The sequence below is a fragment of the Oryzias latipes genome, chromosome 9 (genome assembly GCF_053564925.1).
Source record: "Oryzias latipes strain Hd-rR chromosome 9, Olatipes_Hd-rR_3.1".
In the NCBI taxonomy this organism is placed as follows: domain Eukaryota; kingdom Metazoa; phylum Chordata; class Actinopteri; order Beloniformes; family Adrianichthyidae; genus Oryzias; species Oryzias latipes.
Genome location: NC_136245.1, coordinates 1,057,236 through 1,079,379, shown reverse-complemented (window position 1 = coordinate 1,079,379; position 22,144 = coordinate 1,057,236). Strand labels below are relative to the sequence as shown.

The 22,144-nt window shown below is 44.6% G+C and overlaps 1 protein-coding gene across 1 annotated transcript; it reads right to left on the bottom strand.

The window, feature by feature from the left end:
* Nucleotides 1–7,943: 7,943 nt before the first annotated feature.
* Nucleotides 7,944–20,625, bottom strand: fgf5 (fibroblast growth factor 5). The gene is made up of 3 exons (XM_011479830.4): nucleotides 20,334–20,625; nucleotides 14,661–14,764; nucleotides 7,944–9,524 (listed from the first exon to the last, which is right to left on the bottom strand). The coding sequence occupies exons 1-3, from the start codon at nucleotides 20,515–20,517 to the stop codon at nucleotides 9,171–9,173; spliced, it is 642 nt and encodes a 213-aa protein (XP_011478132.1). The 5' UTR covers nucleotides 20,518–20,625; the 3' UTR covers nucleotides 7,944–9,170.
* Nucleotides 20,626–22,144: the final 1,519 nt, after the last annotated feature.

Below are 22,144 nucleotides of genomic sequence, written 5' to 3'. Positions count from 1 at the left end.
CAGGCAGGCTGAACAGAGGAAACAGGAAGGGGGGAAGCAGAGGACATGGACAGAGTTGTGAAAAAACACGGACCTTTGGGAGACATCGCTTCAGGGAGAGCAGAGACATTCCCCAAACTGCCCCGTCCAACAACGGGATAAGAACGCAGGTCCACGGTTCTCCTGCTAAACAAGGACACTTCAAAGAAAAGCAGACCTAAATACTCCAAATGCCGCATTTTTCTCATTTGGTGGCCATGTCTGTCTTCAGCGGACGAAGAGCAGCTCCATCTGGTCTGTTTACAGCGTAGCTGCCAGGTTTTGGAGCCACATTTGCCTCTCAGAACATTGTGCTGATTGTGCTCAGCCACAATGCAGGTGGTACTTTGCTTCCTGGGGGCTTATTTCACAATTCAACCTCACAGGAGGTCACAAGGTTAGTGCGGTGGAAGTCCAATCAGAAACCCTCAGAGGAAGGAGCCTCCTGCATTCAAACCTGCTGCTTTTAGAGAAGAAAAACTCAGATGAGGGTTTTTTTCTGTCATCTGAAAGTTGCCTTACAGGATATCAAACAATCCATGTCAAAAAACACCAAGACATGCTGAAAAACTATAATCACACAACTGTTCATGTGCATAGATTTGCAGCAAACCATAACATTGGAGTTCCTCCAAATACCACCAGAGGCAGGCTGTAGAAAGGGGCAGTTCTCTGCTGAAGGCTGATTCCCACTGGTCCGTTTGCGGTGCGTCTGCCGTGCGTTTGCACAACGCTCATTAATGGGTCAGAATGTTTATGGCCTCCGTCACGTCTGCGTTCCACGTCCGTCCCTTCACACCAAACCAAAGCTCACACAGGAGTTCTATTTCCAGTCCGTTAACGCATCAATTATGGCAAAAAGACAGAGAATCTGAAACAGGAACGGGTTTCAAAATGAAAACTTACCTCGTACAGAAAACAGACAGACCCCTGTAAATTCAAGAGGACTCTTGACCTGTCTTGATCAGGTGTTTAGTGGAGTAGACCGCGGTCAGCAGGCCGTTGCCATGCAGAACCCAGCAGGTGAGCTCAGGGATTGTCTGTAAATAGGTGAGGAAACAGAACAAGTGCTGGAGACAGTCTTACAGAGCGGACATAGACATTCCTTGAAGGTTTTTCCAGGCCTGGGAGGTTCTGCTTCGTCTGTCTGATCTGAAGCACGGCTGCATGGGGGGAGAACCTGCTCTGATATCAGCCATTGGATTGTGCACGGCAAAAGCTCCGCCCACAGAAAGATGGCCATGTTACAGTAACCAACTTACAGTTTTTCTCAGTCGCTTTAGTACAATTCTCAGATCAGAATTGAAGTTTTCAAATACGTGTGTGCATTTCTCAAAACAATTTGTACAAACAGCAAAACACTATGGATTTCTTGCAAAAGCCTGTAACTTGCTCAAAATCTTTAGTTCATCTCTGAAAACTAAGTCTTTATGTCATTGAACATGTCAGTGCCATCAGAATGTCAAGTCCTTGTGTCATTGTCTACGAACAAGACAGTCAAATGACTTAGTCATGTTGTCAATATAACTGTGTACTTTAGAGGGAGGTTCTGATGGAAACTATGGCTAAAGTTTGGATGACAATTATTGTAAAATGGAAGTTACAGCTTTTTTGTTTGATTGCCAGAGACTGGACAAGATTCACATTTACACTTTTATTGTTCATATTATAATTTGTTGACAGACCATGTCATACCAACATAGAAAAAACCCACTGCAAACAGTAACACAAAGAGAGATAGGACAATATTCTGTCCAACAGTCCAGGCAGTGCAGTAGGAACTGGAGTGGTCTTCCTACACCTCTTGTCGTTCCTGTATGTTAGGCCACAAATTCTCATCCACATCACAGCGAATATCCTCTCTTGCAATGCAGCGAAATATGTCTGTCACATTATGACAACTTGGTCAACCATTTTGCAGTTAATGACTTATTCGATGAACTAATGACTAGGTGTTTTGAGGAGTAAGACTATTGCACAGTGAACTATATGATACATTTTGATCAACATGACATAAACAATTGATAATGTAGCAAAGAGCAGAGAATTGTACATAATCATTTGCATGGATGTACCAAAGCAATTGCAACTTGTTCAAAGAAGTGAGAAACTTCTGATATGATGTGCACAAGTGACATCATGATGTGAAGATTGAACAAATAGTTTTGGGAATTTCATTCTGATCTGAGAATTGTACTAAAGCGACTGAGAAAAACTGTAATCAACCGGACTACAAAGATTGGAAAATGGCCATAACAGTTTGAAGCTTCCTTAGGTTTTCCCATCCACTTCAGGCTTCATCTACCTGGTCAGAACCCTGTGGGGGACTTCAAAGCTTATGGATTCCACTAAGAGAAGTTAGACGCCGGTGGAGCAGAACGGATTAGGATGAAGAAGAGTGGAGCACCATTGATGGCATTGGTGTCTCTGCATCAAGCTCTAGTTTCTGTCGATGAGAACATTTTGACTTGTGTCATATGATAAAAGTAAGAAACTTCCGCATTGGAAAACCACAGATGTCGCCAAATCAAATCAATTCTGGGATGTTTTCATTTTTAGGTAAACGTGGCCACTTTAGGCTGCCCCGCCTCCCTTTGCTGCATCTCCTCCTCCTGACCATTTGTTGAAGCATCGTCACACATTCTCAGCATCCCGTTCAGGTTTTAGGTTTGCATGTCTCGTCTGTATTTGGTAAAGAGCCTGAGAAACCAGCGCAGGCCGCTCTTCACACAAGGGTCACATCCTACATCCATCATTTTTGCATCACAGCCCTTTAAAGATTAAGCGTGCTCTCAGTACTGTGATTTTGCATGTGGCGGCCTTGGACGTGCTGTTGGAAACCTTAAAAAAGAGACGCGTGGTCATGAGTAAAGCCAACAGCTGTGTGGACCTTTGGGCTGGTTCTCTAAGGCGTGTCCAAATCCACATGGAGTCCCGCTGAGATTCCTTCAGAACCACTGAGAGCTCTTCAGAGCAACTTCTGTGAGTGAGGACACCAAGTTCAGATGGAAGCATCACAGCGTATTGACGGCCAAAGGTTTCACATCACGTTTACCACATCATGCCGGAGCTCACTAACAGGACAGCAGTCTTTGTGAAGGCCAGCAGACAGACAGAGTTCCTTCTGAGTGTCTCACATCATAAGGTTTCACCAAATCCTGTTGGGACAGAACCAAAGATTCTGTGGATTCAGGTGTGCAGGTTCCTGTTTCACCTGAACTGATTTGGCATCTAAGGACTTGATACACGCAACACTTCTAAGGTGTGGATGTTTGTATGTGTGTGCAAGTGTGTGTTTGTTTCCATATACATTATGTGTGTATTCATGCACATGTGTGTGCATGTGTGTGTGTTTACATGTGTGTAGGACCAGCGCAACAACAGAAATGAAACAGTTTTGTATGTTGTGTAGCTGAGAATGTGTGAGTCCATTTAACAGTAGTTGTTCGGTCATTTGATCAACATATGGTTGAAAAATAAAATCCATTGAAAAGTAGAAAAAGAAGACGGACGGACGGACAGAGAGATAGATAGATAGATAGATAGATAGATAGATAGATAGATAGATAGATAGATAGATAGATAGATAGATAGATAGATAGATAGATAGATAGATAGATAGATAGATAGATAGATAGATAGATAGATAGATAGATAGATAGATAGATAGATAGATAGATAGATATGATTGGCTCTCCTCTCACTGGACGCAGGGGTTCAAACAGAGCAGCCCCCTCCTCAGCACGGGAAGGATCATTTCTGCATGATGACCTGAGAAGAAAGTCACCTGGAAATATTTGCACGTATCTGAGGACAGACAGACACAGCTAGATTGGTTCCGGACGGGTTTTTCTATTGTAGTTCATTCTTTATTGTTACCTTCCATCATTGTAGTAGATAAATTTAATGGTTTGTCCTTAAACATTTTTTAATAGAATACATGTCTGTGTTGTTTAAATGTTCTATCTAATGAGTTCCATGATCTCATGCCTTGAATTGAAATCTGGCTCTGGGTCCGAGTTGTTCGTGCAAAAGGAACTTTGAACTAATAATTTCTAGAGTCTTCTGCCAGAGCTGGTTTGAAAACAAACTGAATATTGTTAATTTGACTTTTAACATGAACAAAAACATTTTTAAATCAACCAAGTCCGGGAATTTAAACAGCAGGCATTTTGCAGACAAATGATTGATATGTCCTTTACTGACCTTTTTATCGATTATTTTGCTCTTTTCTGCTACAAAAATGGCTAATAAGTGAAATAAGCTTTTCCCCATATTCTATACAATAATTAAAATAAGGAAGAATAAAAAGCAGTTTAAAATGAGCAAGGAGTTACTATTTAACAAATCCTTTAATTTGTATAAAATTCAGATGTTTTTGCTAATCTTACTTTTTCAATAATTAACAAGTTATTTCCATTTCAGTTTATCGTCTATTACAACTCCAAGAAATCTAATTATGTTAACCTTTTGGACATTCATTTGGTCAATTTTGAGTGTTATATTTTCATTATTTTGGCGAATGATAAAAAAAATCAATTGAGTTTTTTTTCCTAGTTAATTGATTATTTACACCCACAAGACACTGAAAAAAATTAAAAATTAAACGAAACTATGTGAAATACCTGTTAACTTGATCAATTATAACCTGCCAGAGCAGGAACTGTCCTTTTTATTTTTTTTAATCAAAACCCTGGTAAATTCCAGAGCAAACTTGGTGAAAACTTCGAACCATGTTCATATAAAAATTGGACATGACTACCATCTAGTGGCTAACACTGTGTACTACAACTGGAAACTAGCTTGCTTCTTTTTTTGTTTTTTACAAAGGTTGATGTTACTATGGAAACATGGAGGATCAGAAGCGGGAACCTGTGGTTAAGTCTAGTAGAAGAAAAGTGTTTTGTGACATAGTGAGAAAACTGGATGGAAAATTCGCTCTAGTTCATGTTCCCCTTTAAATTTTAGCATTAGTGATTACCTGAGATCTATCATTTTTATGGAGACAACAGTTTTTAACCTTCTCTTTCCTGTGACTGGATGATCACGACTGGAATCTGACATCATTTTTGACTCGTTGACTGGCAGAGCTGTTTTCTTTTTACACATTTTCAAAATATTTTTGTCGGGATGCAAAGTTTTTTAGCCAAAAGTGCCACCAGATACGAAGAGCGGAGATGGATGATGGTCCACCAGGAACCTGCTGCTCATTTAAGATCAACTTTAAATGAAGACTGTCACGCAAGCTGATCTCATTCTGAGCTCTCAGGACGTTTGCTTGCCCAGAAATAAAACCTCGTCTCTTAATTATTAACAGCCAAAATGAATAATGAATGCGCTTCCGCAGTTGTTCTTACCCTGAGCGGAAGAGTCTTTTCACAGTGACAATATATACTCTTTCTTTCTCTTTCGGCTTTTCCCATCAGGGGTCGCCACAGCGAACAAGTCACATGGTAAACTTGGCAATGTTTTACGCTGGATGCCCCTCCTGACGCAACCTTCTCAAAGCAACCGGGCTTGGGACCGGCACAGAAGTAGAGAAGGGAACAGGGAGCAGCCCGGATTTGAACCCTGGTTTCACGGACAGAAGGCGCCGCAAACCAGCATGAGCTAAACCGGCTCCCTGACAGTGACAATTGATACATACATAAAAAAAATGTTTTTTTTTTCTCCGTTTACCACATAATGCTGGGGTAAATATAATACATATTCTGGATCTCGAGGACAGAAGAGGCTGAGTGGAAATCACTGGAAGAGTGTCAGTAAAACTCTGAAAGTCATCTGTCTGAATGGTGGAAAACGTGGTGGAGAAGAAGACCTCTGAAACGTTTCCCTACATGTTTTAGTGATGATTCTTTGAGATCAGAATCCCTGCAGCTCTAATTTGCTGCACACTCATGCAGATTTCCCATTCAAATCCAGAAAATCTTCAAGTGCAGAGAAGCGTCAGCACATCTCTGACCAGATTTGACTTGGACTGCAATCTGAGGCTGGACTGAGGACACCTTGGTGGGCCCCTGTGTGCTTCTGACCTCCAGCCGCTGCCTCATATTTCTGCTGGCAGAACAGAGCTGCCGTTGTGTCTGAGTGACAGCCGACCAAAGACTGTCCCAGGAATGATGGGCCAGATGAGCAGCGTCTGGGCCCCTGTGTGGGGCCCCCTGTCATGCCCCCTGTGGCATGATACGTGTGCAGGCATGTCTCTGTATCTTCAACATCTTCAACTTTTTTAATGTAACGTAAACAAATCCTGCCTTTCTTTCTGTGATGTATGGAGCTCCGCCTGCAGCCTCACATACATCAGGCCAGAGAGGAACCAGTCAAAAACGAGCAGACAGAATGGGGACGGAGCTGGAAGCTGATGCTGAACGTTCTGTGAGGAAACTGGTCTCAGGGCAGGTGGTCTGACACCCATTCATCTCTCCAGTGAGTGTTCCGGGCGTGTCCGACATGGAGGAGGCCCCGCAGCAGAGCCGGGCCGCCCTGGAGAGACTACGTCTCTCTGCTGCTCTGTGAACATCTCGCTGTCCTCTGCAGAGCCTGGCGAGTCAGACATGTGGTCATGACTTCTCTGAAATCACAGCTGCATTGCAGTATGTCAGTATTTCAGCAGAAACAGTGTGTCAAAAATGCACAACAGAGCAGGATCATGCTATGTCCAAAGGAATAATATTACATCAACAAATGCAATGATTTTAAAATAGTTTTATTTGTACATATGCCTTAAAAAATGTTGTACAAAAAAAGAATTCTTTGAAATCGAATTCTATAAATGTCAGTAAAACGAAGAGGAAATCCCAAAAGCATCAGCACATCTGCAGTGTCTCATGTCGTTTGTCAACTGTACACAAACTGGGCTGTACGGTGGAGTAGTGGTCAGTGCCTCACACTGACAGGCCGCTGGTTTGAATCCCAGCTGCGCCCTCCCTGCGTGGAGTTTACGTGTTCTTCATGTGTGCGTTTTCTCTGGGAACTCCAGCTTTGACCCACAGTCTAGAAACTTGCTTCATAGGTGGATTGGCGACTGAGTGTGAGCTAAAGCCAACAGTAACATGGTGGGCTTTAGCGACCCCCGTGACCCCAAAGAGATTCAGCGTTTTCAGAAGGTGGATGGATGAAACACCAGGATCACATCTCATAGGCATCTTCATCCATGTCCTGCCGGAGCTCAGGAGGTGGAGGGGAGAACAGAGATGATCGTTTGCAGCAGTTACTCGGAGGAACCTGTCCTTCTTTTTGCAATAAAAATAACATTTGATTGTGTCTGTGGGGTGGGGGTGGGGGTGGGGGTGTCAAGTCATTGACCCAATCTGCTGAAAATATTTCCTCCTTTAACGTTACTAACTGGAAACAAAGATGAAACTGCTAACTTCCATGAAACTCCTGCGTGAACTGAACATTTTGTGGTTCAGCAAAACCTTTCGCTGCTCAAACCAAAGCAGATGTGCATGGTAAATGTGCACAGTAGATGTGCACGGTAGATGTGCACGGTAGATGTGCATGGTAAATGTGCACAGTAGATGTGCACGGTAGATGTGCACGGTAGATGTGCATGGTAAATGTGCACAGTAGATGTGCACGGTAGATGTGCACGGTAGATGTGCATGGTAAATGTGCACGGTAGATGTGCACGGCATCCTTCCCAGTCCACCATTAAAGGTCGCTGAGGGCGACTTTGGAGCAACACTTCTGAACAAAAACCTAACACGTGTTTCAGGATTCAGGCTGGTTCTGAAGACAGAGCAAAGATATGAAAATAAGTTGGGATAATTCCAGACGAGGTGACCATTATCAGTAATGATGGCACGCCGTGGAAGCCTGCGTTGGAAGGTTGCTTCTGCGAAGTCAAATCATTTCTGATAACCTCAAAGGCTGTTGTTCCTCTTATACCATAGTCACTTATAAAAGAAAAACATATTCAGTCAGTTTTTAGTTCTTTATTCTTGCTATTTATTCAGTTTAAATCTCTTTTTCACAAAAAGCGGACTATTTGATATGTGGTGACGCGTTGTCATGGTAACAGCTGAGCCAAAGGGGCAAAGGAAAGTGATATCTATGCTGATGATGTGATAGATAAAGCATCAGATCAGAGAGAAAGTTCTCCTCTAACCGCTTGTTTTTGTCCAGATGATGAAGATAAAGTTTGCTTTAAAGAAGCTGGCGCAGTGATGCACAACATTGATGCTTTTTTAGGTGTGCGTTATCACTTTTTAATCCCCACCCAGCAGCCAATGAGAATGGAGTATTCACCCAGATGTTTCCATCTTAAGCCTTGGTCTCATGCACCTGCACAGGTGTCAACTCGTGCTGCTGGCTGTTCGGGTCGTGGAGACGAGCAGCTGCATCTTTAGGGGAGCACAGGTGTGTCTTGCACTTCTCTCGAGGCTCGTACGGCCACCTCAGGGAACGCCAGGAAAATGGAACGTACCATCATCACGCGTGTGGTTTAATGCGTGTTTAATGAAGTATTCAAAGGAGAAAGTAAGTGACATGCTTATGATGTAGGGGTGATGCTTTCGTACGGCGTCCTTGTGTCACGCTCTGGTCATTAGTAACGCCCATAGGGTGTCCACACAACTGATTGTCCGCCGAATTTCTACAAATGTGACTGCACTGTGAGGAGCTTTTACTCATCACCGGGTCCCAGGATTGGGGGGGGGGGGGTTAAAACAATTTCTGTGCCTCACATACTTCACCCTTATGTGTTGCATGAGTGTTTACCATAATTCATAGAAACAAATGTGCATGATCATGATCTCTGTGAGGGCTCATGGAGCACTCTACCACCTGGGTGTTTCCTGCTTGCCCCGTACAGGGGCCATTTGCCCCGCAGACAGCCCCGATCCACCCGTGAGGGCAGTTGTGGCTGAGGCTTTATCATTTTTATGTTGATTATGTTTCTCCAAATGAAAACGTGGCATAGATCCATCTGTTTGTCAGTGTATGTTAGCTGCATTAGCCTCAGCCGGATTCTGTCAGATTGGGCCAGAACAAGCTCACCATCACTGACACCAAGTAGGTTCAGAGTTCTCCAGGGCAGATCACAGACCCAGTTATTTTAACCACTAAAACTCAGTATTTGCCAACCTGTTGACAGATCCTTACAGTGATCTGACTGACAATGCAGCATTATTGTCCGTTCATCCACACAACTATCCAAATCTGTACTTGGGCCAGTACTTGACCTGTGTGCGTCCCGTAGCCGTTCCGGCTCGGACTGACTTGGCCTGTGGCGCTTTAGGGAGAGCTTTCCTCCTTTCTTTGCTCCTGTCTGTGATCGAGAAGCCGATCTGATCGTCATGAAGGCTGATCCTGGGTAAGAAGTGAGTGGAGATGTGTTGGGATTTGACTCGAGGGCTGGAGCCCATTTTTGCCTTCCCTCTCTTGTTGAGGGCCACAAACCATTCGCGGCCGGTCTTGTGGTTCCTGTGTACCACAGAGGCGTACGTGTTGTAGCTATTCTCCTGGAAACGCTCTCTGAACTTGCAGTCATCCGAGAACCATTCCTGAAATTACAGAAGAAAAACCAAAGGCATCAGAAGTTTGTACTTCCTCTGTTCTTTCTTATTTTGCAACTGAAAATGTTAATGAAGTTTTTTGACAGCCTTCAAATAAAGTCTCCAGGATTTAAGGTTATTTTTCCAGCAGCTCTTTACAAATCATGCCATCTACATTCCAGTCAAATCCTTTCCTTGTCATCTTTGTAGAGCAGCTAAACTGCTGCTCCCGTGGACATTGGCGAGTGTTTCTCACGCCAAATGATGGGCAGACTTGCCTGCTCTGTGCTGGGAGTGCAGCTGAAAGGATACACTAGCTACATGTTTTAAACCACAATGGTTTGTTCCACAGCAGATATGTCACTGATGGATTTTTAGTTTTTTTGTTAGAGGCCCACTCAGATTAAAAAGGTTTTTTTCTTTTGTTTCTAATGTTTTATCGTGGCAAGCCTCCAGCAGTGACGTAGGTGCAACAGGGGCGGGCATCAGTCTTTTCATCTCTGCTCCATTCTGATGAAGACAAACAGATCCGTGAACGTCTTTGTTTTTCCTGGTCTTAGCTGGAATCTGGATCAGAACTGGACGGATGGATGGATCTGACACTGCTGCCTTTTTGTTGCACCGCTAATGTTAGCTTGGGAGTGTGAGGGGCTGTAAGCTAGCAGGAGAGAGAGCATAAACAAAGTGATGATGGGAAATGAGTGCCAGGTTGCTTTCTGATGAACTCCTGCCGCTCTTCAGAAACTATGTCCTAGAAATCGACACAGGTTTTTGGAGTCTGGCTAAAAACGGCATCATCATCATCATTGAAAGACGACTGAGAAAGCTTTGACAACAAATCAGAAGATGGGACTTTAAATGTCTATTTTCAATCTTCTTTTCATTCTTTTGTGTTTCTGACCAACCTCTCAGCTTTGAAAGCCGCCAATCACAGTTTTATTTTTTTTATTTAACCTTTATTTACCCAGGAAATGTCCACAATAAATTACATTTACAATAAAAATGTAAACATTTAAAAGGTAAAATAAATCAGGGGGGGGGGGTGCTCCTTCTGGGTATTTCTTGTTCATACCTTCAGTTTCACATCATTTACAATTACTGTACGTGGTCATATGTGTAGTTGTTGCTCTGAAGACAGCCACAGCTTCATGAGGTGTTTTACACATTCATGACAGAGTGAGTCATGTTCCTTCATGTTCTGTTTTTGTCTCCTTTTCCTTCATGGATGAGTTTGGGGTTAGGCAGGGTTTGACACTGCAGCTGAAAACAACAGAATCCTGGACCCCAACGTCCTCCAGAGGAGCAGCATCCGTCCATCCTGCTGATCTGCTGGCTGCAGCCTTCCATCCCTGCAGATGGGATTTCAGCTGACTGGCTCAAGCTTCTCAGTAGGAAAACAATGATTTTTTTTCTTGAAACATACTTTTTTTTAAAAAGAAAATCCAGAACATTGGGACAAGATGAAGACATGAAAGTTTCTGTTTACACTGCACCTCATCTGAGGACATATAAGCAGAAATGTATTCCATGTTCTTCCGTCGTGACTAAAAATATCTGGGCTGGGAACGTCTGACATGGTACCCACGATGCCTGTATGACTTCCCTGTACTCCTCCAGCCATTTTGAAGTAAAACAAACAGTTCTGCTTTGCTGATGAATGCAGCACAGCAGAAAATGATGCCATTACAGCATTTGGTAAACATGTCAGTCAGAGGACGGGCCCCTGCAGCCGCTGCAGGGGAAGCACAACGTTCCTCAGACTGAAGTTCCTTTCGGCTGTTGTTTTTAAGGAGACTAGAAAATTGCTCCACACTAGCGAGTGATTGCTATGGGTGGGTAGAAGTGATTTCACAGAATGTTACTACTGAGCAGCACAGCAGCTCTGGTTCCAGTCGGGGAAGGAGACGTTTGGAAACAAACCCACTGTGGCATGAACGCATGCTCTCACACAGAGGCACGTAGGCACTCACGGCACCCAGACCATAAAGGAGCCGAGGCCCCCGCAGTGCTTCATAGGGTTTAATAGCTGCAGGCAGATTCCAGAGATCTGATGGGTATATTGTTCAAATCAAATTGCTCGTACAGCTGCTTCACCGTCTTCCAGGCCCTGATGAACTAGTCATAGTCTTTTCTCTTCATGACTCTTCATGATTCTCAAGTTTGAAATGCAAACATTGTTGGATTTTTACATTTCCTCATGGCAGGACAATACAACATCTGGTCCTTGGCACCTCAGAACCTGTGTGCACTCTTTAAACACATTTTGAAAGTCAGCTCTTCTGTGCCTTCAGAGCATGTCGAAGGCTTCCAGACATGTTGGAAAGGAAAAGACTTTGTCCTCAATGGAAACAACAGCTTTTTGTGAACTTGTTATATTGAAAATATTGTCTCCATGTAAGCAAGCACTTTCGGTTTGTGTCACAAAGGGTAGGGCGGGGGTCAGAGGGACGGTCTTTAGTCAAAGACAAACGGTTGAGTAGGGGTCATGTACAAAGATGGGGAGGTTGTCTTCTGATTAAGGGGGAATAAAGCCAAGCAGAAGGAGGTGGTTGATGGGGGTAAAGGGCATCACTCCTGAAGTAACGTGGGAGAAAGTGTTTCAACTGAACATTAGGGCCAGATGTGTGTGTGTGTGTGGGGGGGGGGGGGGGGGGGGGGCAACAGGTGCCAGCTGTCCTGCTGGCATTTTGAGCCCGGGAATGGCTCAAACTTTTTTATATAAAGTTTTTACAAATACATTTGATCTTTTCATGTATTTACATCAGGGACCAGCAGTGAGGGGAGGGGGATCAGATGAGGCAGTGCCTCACCTGCCATCATGAAATGAGTCCTAAAGAGAAAAAAAATATTTGTTCACAGACCTGAGCTATGTATTCAACTACGATTCTAATCATTTTATTTCTCTTCAAAATCTCAGTATTTTACATGTTTCCTGTTCAATGACAGAATTGGAGGGAGGTGAGGCAGCACTGAGCTCTGCTTAATGGGTGATGGTGCAATCTCATGCAAATTGGGTTGAACTAGCCCTTGTTCTATCCTAGGCACTTTACCATTGGGAGTTGGGTCATCTAGACCCACTAGACAGTGCTCTGAACCTTTTTTCTTCAATGATTTGTGATCTTCACTGGTGTCCATGGATTACATGAAATCTTTCCACCTTCATCCACCTTTGTCATGGTAGGGAGAACACCTCAATGGTCATCTTGGAAATATGTGCGGCCATCCCTGAAGTTTTTTCTCGGCTGCACGGACCCAGAGGAAGGGTTAAGGTTAAGGTTACCGGTTACGGCTACAGGTTCCTGAGCGGCTGTTTCTGCAGCTCATCGCTGCTCCAGGGGATGGATCAAAGAACACATTTCACACACCTAGGGGCGTCAAAGATAATGGGACTTTAAGCTTAACTTTAAATACGTGCAGCCTAAATCGAAATGCAGCCTTGGACGCATGTAAAATACGTGCAGCATGGCAGCAATGTGCATCTTGGCTTCACGTATTACATGCGGCCAGCATGAATTCTCATCACTTTTTGTGCTGGTCACATGGATATACGTGCAGATAACATCAGCCAATCAAAATATTGTGGTGAATCCAAATTCCTCCCCTACCCCCTACATTTAGCCTTCCAAACAAATAGTTATAGAAAAATAGTTTCTTGAAATTCAGAAGCCACTCCCACTCAATGATGTCATCAACAGTCGCCGGTCATCCACATTAGCAAGTAGCTACCAGCGCTCAGAAAATCAACATCAAACATCAGTTTCAACATCAAATCAACATCAAACATCACAAAACTGTTTCGGACACTCCCATCCCTCCAATTCCCCCCACAATTTGAGGGACAGGGAGAAACCAGAGGGGTAGGGGAAGAATCCAGATTCAGCCTTACACTCAAAAACACTAAAAATGCTTTACGAGGTCATAGAAAGGAAATCTATCTGGCAGTTAAGCACTCCATACAGCTGAAACACTGAAAACATTCAGTGCTTCTCTTGAGATGAGTCCCTTCGGGTCTGACTTAATTCTGAAGGCACGTTGACACATGTTGACCAACGAACAATCAGATCCGGAATCACATGAGCTAGACTTTCCTAAATCTTCTTTGGGCCGAGCTTTGGCCTCAGCAAAAATTCCAAAGATCTGACAAACTCAGAAAACAAATTGTAATTTTTTTACACTGTACACTGGAAATTCATCTCTGCATTTGACCCATCCCCTGGTAGAGCGGTGAGCTGTAGCGTTAAGGGTCTTGCCCAAGGATCCCCAATGGGTGATGTTAACTGCTCTATGGGAATTGCCCCCAGTACCATTGTTCATTGCCCTCCGGGAATCGAATCCTGATTTCCTGGATGGTAGCTTCCCACCTTACCAACCGAGCTACCCAGCAATGTAAAAATATGAGCATGAGTGCTGATTATCTAAAGACAGCAACAGAGGTGGGTCTCTGAGCCGGAGAGTCCCTGAGGGGGCACTGATCCCCACTGATATAGTTCAACAGACAACACTGGGGGGCCAGGCGGCATAAATTCCTGCTCACAGACGGCCCAGCTTTGGGACTCCAACTGACTATTTTCTGTATAAATTCGTTTTCACTCTGTGACTCATTTCTCTGCACATCATCAGCAACTCCCGGCCTAAGTTGTTTGGTCTTCTTCAGCGCTCTGTGGATCTGTCTTTTCCATTTTAAATGTTACATTTGATTTCTTGTTCAAAACATTTAATCAGACAAATAAAGAAGGTGAGGAATCTTTAATTTCAAAATAAAAGTACAGAAAGTGATTCAATAGCCCCAATGGGCTTTCCCTGATGTGGAGACTAAATGGTAGAAACTAAAGAAACGATGAAGAGTTTATTGCAGCAAAACAGGAGGAGTGGTTGTCTATTACAAAGATACTTGAGTAAAGTAAAACCAATATTACAAACATTGTTTATAACTGTACTTATGAAACTAATCAGTATTATTGGAGATGCAAGTCATGCGTCTCATTTCCAAGCCTGATCAGAAAAAGAGTAACCAGATGTGGGGGTCACCCTCCCAGAGGCCTGCGGAGGCGATTCATTTTCAAATCAAACCATTCATGATTATGCAACCCAGTCCTGCAGAAGAGTCAACCTGAGAATCCAGCTGAAAACTTGTGCGATGCTTACCGTGGCGTGCAGCCATCCTCTCTTATTCATGGCCAGGAATCTGTTACTGTAGACTCCTTTGATACCGATGACCCCCTGGGAAATGGCAACGAGCTGCAGGACACCTGGGAGGACAGACGAGAGTGAGGGATCATTCACAGAAAGAGGAACTGGTTCTGTGGTGTGCAGCGGGTCACTCCATCATCTGCCTCAGCTGTCTGTCTTGACTACTGACGTTCAGAGGGGAGATAGTTTCTGTCCAGAAATGATGTTACAGACTACCCTGAATGATGTTGAGCCCTGTTGAATGACCGTGAGAAGACATCAGAGGGATTTCAGTGATACTGATGGGTTTGCTGCGAGAAACAAGCTGCCGGTCCTCAGTGACCTCTGCTATCAGACGATTCCCTGCTTTCAAATTCAGACTATTGTTCTAGTTAAAGCAAACATTGCCTGACTCTGAGTAGATTATTTGAAATCCCTGATGAAGAGGGTCTGCACAGTGTTGCAGTGGTTAGCACTCTGGCCTCACAATGAGAAGGGTTTGAATCTCAGCGGAGACCTTTCTGTGTGGAGTTGGTACGTTCTCCCCGGGAAGCGTGGGTTTGCTCCGGGCACTCCAGCTTCCTCCCTCCATCCAAAAGGCTGCATAAGTTGGTGACTCCTAGGGTGGACCCTGTGGACCCGCAACACACCGGCGACCTGTCCAGGGTGTGGCCTACCTTCGTCCAACAGTAGCGGGACAATCCCATAATCCCCCGAAAGGGATACGGTGGATTATGGCAATGGATAGTTGGATGGATGGATGGATGGATGGATGGATGGATGATGGATGGATGGATGGATGGATGGATGGATGGATGGATGGATGGATGGAGGATGGATGGATGGATGGATGGATGGATGGATGGATGGATGGATGGATGGATGGATGGATGGATGGATGGATGGATGGATGATGGATGGATGGATGATGGATGAATGATGGATGATGGATGGATGGATGGATGGATGGATGGATGGATGGATGGATGGATGGATGGATGTGTGGATGAATGATGGATGATGGATGGATGGATGGATGGATGGATGCATGGATGGATGGATGGATGGATGGATGGATGCATGGATGGATGGATGGATGGATGATGGATGGATGGATGGATGGATGGATGGATGGATGGATGGATGAACTTGAAGAGATGGTTTTAGATTTGTAGACATGTCTAGGTAGATGACAGCCGTGAAAAATAATTCTCTGATTCTCATTTAACCTATGAACCTTGTGTGTCTCTTTGTCAAACTCCCTCATTTGTCTCATTTAATCTCAGGGGAATCCTTTCATTACGTTACAGGTGCAGTCTCCTGATGGTCAGCAGGATTCACAGCGTTGAAAAACATGTAACCTGACAACTCTTCTAAGAAGACCCATGAAATGAAGGCACACGTGCTCTTCCGCTGGGAGTGCAGGCTGTTCTCAGCAGATGAGTGATGAAGTCTCTGATGGGGTTGATACAGACATCAACACCTCAGATACTCCTTTAGTTTCCTCATCATAGCACCACTGGAGTCTTTTTGTAGAAACAGAGAAACCCTTTTTACAGAAACACTGCAGTAAAGTAACATGCTAACATGTATGTCGGTTGGATGTCAGTTTCAGTTTGGGGGTGGGGGTAGTCCTGGAGGGCAGAACCTTGATATGACTGATCTGTCATGGTTTATGATCAAATAAATACTAAAATAAATCACATGAGTTTGGTCATCACTGTGAGTAATCAGGAGATGTCCTCTCAGTGTCCTGCCTGCCAGTTTTAACTGCACCCCCTTAGTACACACACCCTTTACCCCTCAAAATATACACCCATACACACATGCACACACACATAAGGAAAGAGGGACCTCTGACCATCTGTCTCCTACCCCATCCCCGGAGGGGGGTACCAGGCCCTCAGCAACAGGTAAGTGTCCCTTGGGTGCTGGATTCCTGGACCCGGCAGCCCTCTCTCCACGCATCCCTGAGTTCTCTGGCAAGACCGGGGGCCGGGGTTCACATCCCATCTGAGCCTGGGGGTGTCCGTGTCCCTGTGGTGGGGGTTCTGGTCCCTGTCCTTGAGCGCCGGCCTTCAAAATTCCAACTTTTGGTGAGCCTGGTCGGGCCATGGTAACAACACTCCTTGTGGACCCCACTTCTCTTGGGCGTCCTCCTCCTGGGAGGGTGGCTGACCCTGTCTCTCTCTCTCCTGGACCAACTGTGGGCTGGGGGAGTGGCTGCCTAGAGCGTGGGGCGGGTCTCCCTTTGGGGGGCCAGGCTCATGCCTGGGGTTGGGGTGGGCTGCTCGTGTGGGGCTGTGGGCGCTCTCCTGGGGCAGGGCCCCATGTTGGGCCCTCCTGGTGCGGCGGGGGGCTGCTCCTGTGGTTGGGTTCGAGCTTGCACTCTCTTTCCCCCTGTGCCTCCCTGCTCTCTGGCTTTGGGGGCCCCTGCGGTGGTCCTGCTGGCCCTGGCCTGGGCGGCGGATGTGATTGCCCACAAATAGTCTGTGACTGAATGAAACATCTAACATGTGTTGGTCTGAATGCATAAGTATGCGTGTGTGAACATTAGTTGTATGGGGTACATGTTGACATGTTTGTAGGTGAACATTTTTGGAGCCAATATGTAAGTTTGCAACATTTGAGTGTGTGTGGACAGGCCCCGCCCCCTTTTGATCTGTTATTCATCGAAACGTGACAGTAATGATTACAGAGTTTTATCAACTTGTTGTTCTATGCAATTGGCTAAAATGAGGGACTTATAAACCAACCAATAATCAAAGTCATACAAGCAAATAAACTAAATGAGATTTTTTTCTTCTTCTTCTTCTTTCACTTATACCATTAAAAAACAATATAAGCCCAAAGCCTATCATTTAGTCAAAATAATAGCTATGTGAATACCAGAAAAATGATCTTCCACTTTATTTATTTAATAATTTTGACCAAAATTACCACTGGGTTACACAGGGTTGCTGGAGCCTATCCCAGCTGCTGTTGGGAGTGAAGGAGGAGCCTGGATTCTCCAGTCTGTTGCAGTGAACAGTAAATTTAGAAAATGTTGCATTTTTGTGATTGCTGCACAAATATTCATGAAGTAAACGTGGCTTGAAGATTGAGTAAATAACTGGGATTTATGGACCTCTCTCTCTTCACGTAATGCTGCATTCGCTGCACCTCAGTTGTTGGATGCAGGAAACTTGAGCCCTTGTTTTTTGTCTTCACTGTCCACAGCAGTTAGTCACCTGTACTCAAGAGAAAGTGCTAAACAGAGCAAAGTTCCACTCTGAGTTACGTCCTTTATTTTTTCAGCATTGGTGGGTCGTAACATAAAGCTGCTTGTAATAAGTACTGGGGCCTCATTTATAAAAATTTGCGTAGGATTTGCGTCAGAAGTGGCGTACGGATGAAACATAGGACGTGCGTACGCACAGAAATATTTGGATTTATAAAACCTATCCTACGGACTTTTCCCTTAATAAATCCCAATCAATTCTAAATGTAGCGCAGCTTTTGCGGCTTCGCTGTCTAAAGATGCGTTCACTCTGAATTCTTCCATTTGCCACATCTTCTAAGATCAGCCATTGTGCGTCATTACGCATTGTGATGAGCATTTTATTTCCCTCCATTTAATTACATCTGACAAGCTACAGATGTCGGTAATAATCCACGTGGAAATGGGAAATTGATCAGCAAATGTAATTTCTTGTTGATTTATGAATGGTTGAGACATACGCCATACATTGTTTTATGAAAAATAAAACAAACTAAAGGCATATGCATGAATACCATAATTCTGTAACTTATGAAGAAATGTTTTACTATGAAAACAACTTTCCCCAGTAGACAATTAATATGTCTGTCCGTCTGTCCGCACGCCCGCACCTATATCTGCTCCGCCAGACGGACACATTGACGAGAATATCAGTTTTGTACATTATTTCGTTCTGTTAACTATATTATTTATGAGGATGAATTGCACAACATGCCAATATTGCAGAACATATTTCACTTTTCTTTCTGCAAATAAGTGTTCATTTGAATTTCTGTTGTAATTTTGGTTTGATTTTTTTGTTTGTTTCACTGCTGATCGATCAAACGGGTGTTGGTGTAGCTGTTAATTGTCAGACTTTCTTTGTGAAGTCTTCATGTTATTTCTGAGAGGCAGTATTGTCATTTTCACTTTCACGTGTTTCTTCCATCTGCCGACGGTGTCGCCGTTTCTCATTTCACCCATTTTTGTGCGTACGCCTGGGTCAGAGCTTGCGTGAAGGACCGCACATTTTCCCGTCAAGTTTGCTTTTTATAAATATCAACTACTGCGTAGAGAGTGGCGTACGCCTTCTTTTGTGCGTACGCAACCTTTAGAAATGAGGCCCCTGGTCTTTGGTTCAGCGCTCAGTCGGATGGACAGACCAACAGAGTTCAACAGACTGCAGACAGCTGCTGTCCTGTCACTTCTGTGTTCTTCTGCACCACCTCTAATATGCCTGCATTCATCTGGAGCATCCATGGTACGCATGAGTGAACATGATCAGACGTTTTCAGAACCAACACCCCAATCAAGAACTGGTTCTGCCTGATCAAGTGATCTCATTGCATATTTGAGAGACAGCTATGCAGAACATGTCCTCACATCCCTAAAAACTGCATGTAATGAATTCAGCAGACCTTCTCTGTGCAGCACAGTTTCAACACCAACGGCGTGCAGTCAGCTGGAGCCTCTGACTCCAAACGTAGAAAAGAGTCGGCAGGAAAAGAGTAGAAGAGGACAGTTGTGGGAAGTTTCTGCTCTATAATCCATTCATGCTCCAGCCATGTTTAAGCCCACAGACTGAACTCCCTTTGGCTGCTGAGTCATTGATGACTACATGAACCCCCACAGGACAGCTGTGTGATGATATGTTAAACCATCAGTGTCCTTCAGAACCCCGAGAAAACTGGGGGTTAAATCCAGGTTGAAAACAGAGCAGCTGCTTCATGCTGTGCCTCCACCAAACATGGCACAGCAGAAAAAAACATCCACATGAACTGAAGGGAACAATGTTAGAGGAGATGACGGCTCTCTGCAGGAGTCAAAAAACACTGAAAGCCTTTTAATAACCTGTTTGTTTCTCCATAAGATTTACCCACTGAATTCTTTTTAAAAACTCGCAGCAGCTGCTTTAAAACACGCAGCAGTCTCACAGAACAATCTGTGAGCCTAAGGTGAATCTGAGATTTTTACTTCGGGAATAAAGTCTCTTTTTGTAAATATATTTTTGTACTGTTTAAAAATAAGACAGAACTGAATGTTTTTCTTTTGCAGTGAAACTGCAGTAAATTTAAAACAGCAAACATCAACCAGTTGTTCCATTCTCTAAATTACAGCTGAAGCGGCGCAGGCCCCGTTTCCGGTGGCCTGACCCGCTGAGTGCGCAGCGGCGTGGCTGTGATGTCATCCTCGATGCTGCACCTGTTACTCCCACAAATAGTGAACCCCGGACAGCTCTAACAAGGTCGGGCTGCAGGTTCAGGCGCGCGCGCAGTGTGAATCATCACTATAACTTGCGCCCCCCTTGTTGTTTTTGTTTTTTAAGTTGGAAACTTGCCGCGCTGGCACGCGCTGGACTCATCATGTGGGCATCAAACGGTCGTAATTTGGAGGTCTTGGCGCGTACTTACTCAGGTGGTTGGGCTCATGGCTGCCGTTCACTCTGCCGTCGGGATGGATCTGCAGATGGAAGCCGATGCCGACCCTGCAGTACAGCCGGCAGGTCCTGCGCCCTGAGCGGACTCGCTCCTCCAAGAGGTCCTCTCCTCCACAGATCGAGAGCGCAGCGATCAGGAGAAATAAAACAACATTCATCTTCCGACAAAGACGACCCTCTAGCCCACTTGGCGCATTTTGTGCAGCTCCTGAGGACGCGCGGCGCTCGTGGGCATGCAGGAGCTGCAGTGTTTCGGCTGGCACGGAGATATTTATAACGCCAGTGATCTCACTGCTTGATGCTGCCCGAGCTTTAAAGGACGCTCTTTCGTCCAGACCCTGCTGCAGAGACGCCTCTCCTGCTCAGCACCGACCCGCAACACCAGCAGGGACACGCCAGAGACTGGAAGCATTTCCCGGTTACAGTGCGCCAGGACGCGCTGCGCGCGGTGTTTACGCACGGCCAGGAGACGACGGGAGAAACGGTCTTGAGGTGACTTTTAGAAAATGTGTTTGGCTGCGCCGCTTTCAAAGCCAATATCTGAAGACTGGAGGTTCTGAGGTGCTCTGTGCTCCTTAAAGTGAATCAAACTTTAGTCCACGGTATCAACTGCGAGCTCCTCTTGCTGCAGCATGGCATCCTTAAAGCTGACTGTGGTACTTATTCTAATTTCACGGGTTTAAACCCACACTGAACTGCAGAAAAAATTGCATTTTGCAGAGTCCTTGGATTTTGTCCAGTTAGAAATCACTTGGCTAATTTCTTAATCCCTCTGACAGTTTTGTTTCTAAACTCGAGTTTGGTGTCAAACGTGCTGCAAAGTGGTGAAAGAGCTGAACTCTGATTTCTCATCCAAACAGGAAGTTTTGGACAACACTGGAGCCTTCATCTCCTTCTAAACTCACCGTCTGTCCAAAGAAAAGTCTGTTCATTAACTCAGAATTCTTAACCAAAGGCAAATTACTTTAAATATTCTGAAAAGCAAAACCATTGTATGTACACAGCGCGGGTTTAGTTACAGTAATGCAGCGTAATGCTCCATCCTGTGATCTTTCTCCCTCTTACTCTAAGAAAATAGTTCAAAGGTTTGATGCTCTGAGGCCAAAGCATTTTTACCTCCTGTTTGAGTCTTCAGACTGCTGGAGAGGGGCTGGTATCGCTGTTGCTTCCGTCCAGTTAACCAGAGCCTGTCTTCCATTCTGGGCATCTTCATCAGTCATCATATAAAACACTGTTTCTGACTGGAAAATTTTCTTTCAGCCTCTATTTGATCTGCATTTGATTTTTGACATGTTCCAGTTCTTGGGGCTACAGTTTTTTTTTTTAACAATCAAACACTTCTAAGCTCAAGAATCCACTTTTAAATAATGTTTTAATGATTCTTCTGACATTAAAAATGCTCTCATGTGAGACCTAAAATGAAGATGAAAATGTCAGTTCTTATCATGAAAACTGTCATTTGTCTCATTGTTAATGTCGCAGTTTGACCAAAATGCTTAATTTCCTAAACAATGTTCCACTTTCCATTACTGTTTGCTCTAAGTGCAGCACATGTTCTGACCCGGCCTCATCTGTTGTCTTTGGCCCGTGGTCGAGGCTGCACATGCTCAGAGTTAAGCTCATTCATTTTCTATCTTTGCAAGCATTCACAGTAATCCCCTCCCTCTTTGTTTTCAGGGGCTCAGACATATCTGAGGTTGATTATCGCTGGCGTTCCTGTGGATCACGGCCCATTTGGGGCCTAAATGTCTCTGCCACAGAGCCGCTACCTTTCTATAAACAGCG